A 7,688-nucleotide genomic window follows, 5' to 3' on the forward strand; every position below is an offset into this window, starting at 1 on the left:
GAAATATAGAAAAAGTAAAATCAGACCAAAATATTTCCCATGTACAAAACAATAAAGTTAGAAAGAGGGGTCAACCAGAGAAAGATATGATTGCAATCAAATGTGCGAAATTGTAAAAAGACTTAATTAAACTATATATTTTACCTCTCCAGTTTGTTATGCATGACACTCATTTTGTGGAAGCACAATTGTATCATATTAAATATAGAAGGCAGGATTTGCACTCTGCCTTTACCCGCTATGCCACTTGTGAGCCCCAAATTATTATTTTTAAAGTGTAAAGGTACACATTAAAACTTCTAAATAGACTTGCAGATTTTCTCAGGATGATTTTTTCCGCTGGTCATCTCAATATTTTTTGTTTTTATTTACATACCATTACAAGATAAAATGTTAGGAGCTAAAAACAATCCTCATTAAATATTGGGTAAAATCAGCGTCTGAGGCTAAAAGCAGCTTACATAAAACCACATGCCTGGTTTATTGAGTATTGCAGTGTGAATTGTATTATTCATTATTTAAAAAAAAAAAAAATTATATATATATATATATATATATATATATATATATATATATATATTTATTTATTTATTTTTTTCTCGATGGCATCAAGAATACAACAGACCAAATTAAAGAAAGTGCTACGGACTTTGACATGGCCACTCATGGACTGGGCTTTCAAATGCTTGATGTCTACAGTTCTGTACTTCAAAAATGTGCTGATTCCCAGATAGAAAAACTGCAGAATGTGTAGTTTTAGATGACACTGAAAATAAGGCATCCTTTGCATATATGTTCATTATTTTAAAAAATGTTCAAAACATTAAGAACATTTCTAAGCAAAGAAAACCTAAAATAGCATTTTCTGTAAGGCATTTTCTTTTCTTTTCTATACAACCTCTTCAATATATATTTAAAAATGTACCATAAAAATACATAAATAAAGGTACTGTACAACATCTCATATCTATAGTTTCTTGTTTTATTTGTTTATGATTTAAATATTAGCAGTATTAAAATGTAAAACTGCACATACATGCTTCAGCAGACATACAGAGCAATACAAAGTACTGGACCCAATTGTGGAAAAAAGTGCTGTACAGAAGAACCCTCCTCCCCACTTCTCAGCTCTAATGACCCCCTGACATGTTCCCCCTTTGAAAGAAATTCAGTTCAGGCTTAGATTTTTATGTTAACAATTTGCTTTTACACTACTCGCTACTTAAAGATTGCACTTTCTATTTACTATAAATCATATTTTTACAACTTCTATTTACAAAGTGTTACAATAATGCATATTTAAGTTGTATTTAAGTAATCTGATTAAGAGAGAAAAGGGAGACATACCATATCAAATATCGACCAACTTGGCCAGAATACAATCATCAGCAATTAGAACTATGCAACATATATTTTATTTTTGATAACATGCTGCCACTATAAATATAAATAGCTATTTCACTTTACTTGAAGAGACCTTTGAGGTCCTTAACAGTTGTAATTAACCTCTATACTTTGTCCAGTTTTGTGTGCATTCTGTAATTCAAAAATAAAGGCACGGGCTCATAACAGCACACGTTCAGCTCGATTTTAGTATCTGATTCTTTGCTCTGCTACCAATTATTCTTTTTCTAAAGGAACAGACTTTGAATTTGGAATCAGGTCTATGGGTATATAAAGCTCGATTAAGGGGTTCTTTGAGCTGATATGAATGCATGTCTATAGCATGGCTTCTTGCTCTTTCAATGCGTTTTCTGTAAGCATGTAGCCTTATAATTTTTATTGTATTGCTGACCATGCTATACTGTCCAAATGCTAGTTTGTGTGCACGTCTTACTGCAGCATTCAACTCTGGAGATTCCTTATAATCACTGCTGTCACACCACTCCTTTAAGTCTGAAATCATCTTCTTTACACACAGCTGTTTATTGTGTGATTGACAATTTGCTATGGTATTCACAAAGCAGTCAGTTACCTCTTGGTTAGGGTTCTGTGTACCAATTAACTCAGAAAGTCTTAGACAGACACATATTTCTCCAAGACTATTGGCAAGACAGGTACACTGTTGGTTTTGCACATGTACTACTCCAAAACTACCAGCACAATGTACAATTAAATGTTTTCCATCCCACTCATAGCAATGCTGTTCAGTTAGAGAAATGGCTAATTCTTGTCGAATTCCATCAATATCAATCCCCTGTTCTTTGCACATCATTTTTGCAAACTCAATATGCTTGCACAAATTACCCCTTTCAGAAACGGCGCATTCACATTTCATGCTAATTAAATCCACAGCATAACATTTTGCTTTATCTGCTTCTGAAGGCACTGTGCAATAGCCACCTGATTTGTAAACAAAATTATTTTGAAGGCCTTTGTTCTTCATACGTAATGCAGATTCTGCAGTATCCTGTGTTTTGGAATCAGAAATCCTCTGAGCACCATGAAGACCTTCCAGATACCTGCACCATATACAAGACAGAATACAATTAGTAGAGCAGTATTCTATTATTCACATGCTAAAAAAAGTTATGGGTTGTGTAAATTATATACATGACAAAAATGCATTTACCTATGGTACACTATCCCCTTATTTGTACAGATACTGAAATAAATGTACACAACAACTTTATGTTCTAGAAAATTACAAATATAAAGTATAATGTATTTATTTTTTGAAATTCAACACTCATTTGCAACACTAGACCACATAAAAATGCTAGTATTGGAAATGTTACACAAACCTCTAGTAAGTGACCACCTTGGTATTAAGTAGAAGTAGTTCATCAGCTCGTCTGTTTGCATAGCCATGAAAAAACTGATACTTCATGCTGAAAAAAAATCTATTTTTTTCCCTTTATCAGCAATTCAACTTGGCTGACCGCAACAACTCCCCGCCTCCTCAGGAGGGATGAGACAAAGCATGCGCCCGCCGATACAAGCACTGTCAAAGCCATATGCTATTTTTCGCACTACAAGCCCAGAGCTCCCACCCCCTAGCGAACACATCGTTTGGAGGAGTCGATGCAGCTGGAAATGCCAACGCCCTGAACCTGCAGGCGCCTTGTCAATTGTGCGCCGCCCTCTCAGAACTCCTGGCCAAAGCTGGCAATGGCATAGGCAGGATTCGAGACAAGTCTGTCTCTTGCCTATAGTGCTGCAACTTATGTTTTTGTTTTAATCACTATTTTTACATAATGCATACCTCTCAACAAGGTTGTTCGTTTCACTGTCTTGGTGGTAAACTCTCTGTCCAAAATTGGCCCACATGTCTGCATTTCGAAACCAATGGTCCTGTAGATACTGTGAAATTACTGAACTGCCAGTTTCTCTGTCTATTTTGACAATCACGTCCTTTGACATCTTTTCAAACTCGGCAGCCTAAAATGAATGAAAATAAATAAAAAAATGTTAACAGAAAGACATGCATACCAAATAATTTTTTTTTCAACAAATACACGTTTGTCAATATACAAATTATATTAAAAAGATGGGTAGTTTAATTATGGTAAATGGATTATCTATGAATGAGCAACAGTATGTCATTATTGTGGTGAGAAGGAAATTAAAAAACAAACTTTGAACTCATCAATAAAGATCAGCACCTTATGACATTTGCTAACGTGGAAGAAAGAAAGAAAAAAGAAACTTACTGTACTGCATTGTTTTAAGGCAATCGTAGACCTAATCACTTCATTTTTTGCAGAAAGATTCTGACTGCATCCTCCATCACGTCAGACAATCCATCTGTGTACCGCCTTTAAAAAACAAAAAACTAAACGTTGAGAATTATCACTGTCTACGTCTGTGTTAGAAAGTACTATAGCACATGGTCTGTTTTTTGTTTGCTTTCAAAATTGTAACTATTGTACACTGATTTTTTAAAACTTATTGTATATTAGTTTTTTAATTAGTTTTGAATTTGCTATGTATCATGGATTGTGTAAATTACATAATAAAAATGATCATTATAATAAATCAAGTATAATCAAATCTAAGTATGAAGACACATGTAAAATGCAATTGGAATGAACAGTTTTCTGACTCTGCTACTTTGTTTCACTTTTGTTAGATCACATTAAGGAACAATGTTTTCATTTTTTATCAATCAGATTGTCATTCAATTCCCTTCCTGTAACCTTCAGACTTAGGAGATACCAAATTTCTACCATAAAATCTTTTTTTTTATTTTATAATGCACACAAGTTTGCATTCTGTCATTTTGCCAAAAGCTGGTCTGGGAGGAGGCAGATATTTTTCTGAATATATAAAGCAGGGGTAGGCACCCCTGGTCCTGGAGGAGTGCCACAGACCAGTGATTCCCAACCCTGGTCCTGGAGGACCCCCTAACCTGCTGGTTTTTGTTCCAACCGAGCTTGCAATTACTTAATTGAACTAATAATTTGCCTAATCAGAGCCTTTTAATTTGTTTAAACAGTTGGGGTTCCAAGTTAGGCATAACATTGTATAAGGAACTTGAATTCTCCAACTTTTTATAAGTTACATGATTTAAAAAGTCCAGTTTAAACTATTACTTAAATTAAGGGTTCACTTAAGTAATTGAGAGCTCGTTGGAACAAAAACCAGCAGGGTAGGTGGTCCTCCAGGACCAGGGTTGGGAAGCACTGCCACAAACACTTCAGTTTTTTCTTTACCCCAAGACCCTTAATAAATTCATTGACTCATTGATTAGCTTAATTTATCAGAATTACCATTTGTTCAAGGGATTTAATAATTGATGATTAAGAGATACCTACAAACTCTGCAGGATTGTGGCACTCCGGGACCAGGGTCGCCTACCATTTTATAAGGCTTTAAGACCTTGTATGTGAATTCTACATTATGGATATAAATACTCACTCTCAAGTACTTTTATACTAAGTGTAATTGAAATCGGTAGGTTATCTGTAGATATATTTAAATAATTAGACATTGAGGGTCGATTGCACTGTACCAGTTAGTCCACTTGATTCATCTAACTAGTGCAGGACTGGCTAACCCTGGTCCTTGAGAGCCACAGGGTCTTCTGGTTTTTGTTTTAACCAAGCCCTTGATAACTTAATTGACATTATTAATTGGTCTTAATTGGTCAAAATTCCCATGGGTGCCAGTTGATTAGTGTTTGATGATTTAGAGAGACCTATAAAACCTGCAGGATTGTGGCTCTCCAGTACCAGGGTTGGCCACCCCTGAACTAGTGGAATGAGGAGGTTTAGTCCATGTGCTTGGACTACAGTTAGTACTGTACACCTCTATCCTGAAAAATTTGTGGCCGCCCCAAAAGGTTAGCATTGAAATTCTGTTCAATATTTTTCCATGCCATTGTACGTAATACAACATTCTCGTCTTCTTTGCTGGTGCTGTCAACTTCGTTAATGTAGTTTTTAATTAGGTGTACTAAATACATCTTTTCCTCTATTGAAAATTTTGGAACTCTTTTAGATGACATTTATTCTACTGAAGGGTTTTTAAACTGTTAAAAGTTTGATGTGACTTATCTTCTGCATTGCTTCTGATATTGGTCCACATGGGCGGTCTAACGTGTTCTGCATGTTCACATCAGCTGAACCAGTTCACATGATTAACTATTTGGTTTTGGTACGGTGCAATCAGGTCTAATTTGCAGCATTTGCTAGACTGCATTTTAGTCCACTTGGTGCGGACCAAAGTCATTGCTACACTGCAATCAACCCGGAATGACCCCTAACCAAAAGTGGTTTTGGTTTTTTACCTGAAGTACATGGAACCAGCACAGCAACACCTTTGCATGAGGAAACACTGTGTGTACTGCATTGATTTCTTTCATGTCCCTATCTACCATGACACATCTGCAAAGAGAAATATAAAAAGGAAGTAATACTTAATCTGTCTATCACTTCGTAAATTAAGAGAGCTGCATACAAAGCTGATTGTACCGCTACAAGGCTGCCAAATCGGGTAGCGTGAGATGGGGGGAGTGGTTGATTGCTGCCATACTTGTAGTTTTACTGGATGGGCTGCTAATTTTTTTAATTTTTTTTTTTTTTAAAACAAAATTCTACATAATAAGATAACTATATAAACCAGATTAAACTCGGTTTTAAATCTCACATTTTATGTTCATAATAATTTTTATATCGAACAACACATTACCACCCCAAACATTCTACAGTATAAGCTGTAAATTATGCAATCATGAAATACCATTGCCATGTAAGTTACTCATTAATCTGTTTATCCTTTGCATTTCATACATAAACTTCAACTATGAATTTTAAAACATACCTTGGCTGAAACTCTCCAACAGCTTCCTGAACTTTTTTCAGACACAGTGACAAGATGTCACTGGATTCCTCACTCACAATAAAAAATGCTACAGGTATTCCTCGGCCTTGGTTGCTCTTCACTAGCACAGCATAAAATGCAAAACCATACTGAGTTGCGCCCATGTGTAGAATTGTTGCTCACAAATGTAAAAGAAACGTACGCTCCACATCTATTGGCACGAGTTATTGAAGGTGCTCCTGAGGATTTACCTTTTGGTTTATTGGACCTTTCACATCGCCACTGAAAGTGATTTTCCCCTCTTTTTTGATAGCTACAAATGTGCCAGTTCCATTCTCCTTAAGACATGTCAAGTGATTTTGCATAAAATCCTCTCTTGAATCTCGTTTTACAATATGTATCGTTCTCTGCACACGTGCGTCAGACTCCTTGCGCAGAGAGTCTTCAAGTGATGAGATCCAGAAACGTTCCGTTATCTCACTAAAAGGAAGAAAAAAAACGTTAAACAATTTCTCAGTGATGTGTGTCATTCCGTAACAAATCACTCAGAAAAGTTGGATTTCGACCCACATTTAAAGGAACCTTCTGACGTACATCATCAATTCACCTCCTAAGAATAAAACATAGAGAATAGCCTTATGCAAACATTAACACAGTGCCCATCAAATGCCACCAGACATATGTGCCCATTATAAACCAGCCTGCCAGGCATGTGCCCAATTTAAACACCCAATATAAACCAGCCTGCCAGGCATGTGCCCAATTTAAACACCCAATATAAACCAGCCTGCCAGGCATGTGCCCATTATAAACCAGCCTGCCAGGCATGTGCCCATTATAAACCAGCCTGCCAGGCAAGTGCCCATTATAAACCAGCCTGCCAGGCATGTGCCCATTATAAACCAGCCTGCCAGGCATATGCCCATTATAAACCAGCCTGCCAGGCATGTGCCCATTATAAACCAGCCTGCCAGGCATGTGCCCCTTATAAACACCCAATGTAAACCTGCCTTCCAGGCCTCTGTGTTTTAACTACAGTAGTCTTACCAGCTGGTAAATTAATAATTTAGTTTAGAGTAACCAACCTTGTTATTCTGTTACAATATTTGCTTAAGATAGGACATATAGGACATTAGCATAACTTCAGCGGACATGCCTGGTAAGTTTATTATATTTTGTATTATCATTTTTAACAGCAAATCAATTATAAATTATGAGTAACTGAATGTTGTGGATCACTGTGAACAACTTGCACACACAGTACAGCATAAATACTATGCTGCACATAAAGTGAATAATTAAAATATACGTTTGAACAACAAAACGAGACAGAGGTAGAGATTAAGCATCATTAATATTTGAAATGATAGCTACACTTAAATGATAGCTACACTAAAAAAAAAAAAACGTTATATAATACAACT

General features: G+C 36.0%; 1 protein-coding gene across 3 annotated transcripts; it reads right to left on the reverse strand.

Annotated features, from left to right (window-relative positions):
• Window positions 1–973: 973 nt before the first annotated feature.
• Window positions 974–6,869, reverse strand: LOC117411710 (uncharacterized). 3 transcript variants are annotated; one of them, XM_059026728.1, is made up of 5 exons: window positions 6,516–6,869; window positions 5,732–5,828; window positions 3,654–3,758; window positions 3,206–3,381; window positions 974–2,462 (listed from the first exon to the last, which is right to left on the reverse strand). In XM_059026728.1, the coding sequence occupies exons 4-5, from the start codon at window positions 3,361–3,363 to the stop codon at window positions 1,580–1,582; spliced, it is 1,041 nt and encodes a 346-aa protein (XP_058882711.1). In that variant the 5' UTR covers window positions 3,364–3,381; window positions 3,654–3,758; window positions 5,732–5,828; window positions 6,516–6,869; the 3' UTR covers window positions 974–1,579. The 3 variants fall into 3 exon arrangements, with proteins under 3 accessions (XP_058882711.1, XP_058882710.1, XP_058882712.1); XM_059026727.1 differs by having other exon boundaries at window positions 6,265–6,869; XM_059026729.1 differs by lacking the exon at window positions 5,732–5,828 and having other exon boundaries at window positions 6,265–6,869.
• Between the last annotated feature and the right edge of the window lie 819 nt (window positions 6,870–7,688).

The sequence above is a fragment of the Acipenser ruthenus genome, chromosome 7, assembly GCF_902713425.1.
Source record: "Acipenser ruthenus chromosome 7, fAciRut3.2 maternal haplotype, whole genome shotgun sequence".
NCBI lineage: Eukaryota > Metazoa > Chordata > Actinopteri > Acipenseriformes > Acipenseridae > Acipenser > Acipenser ruthenus.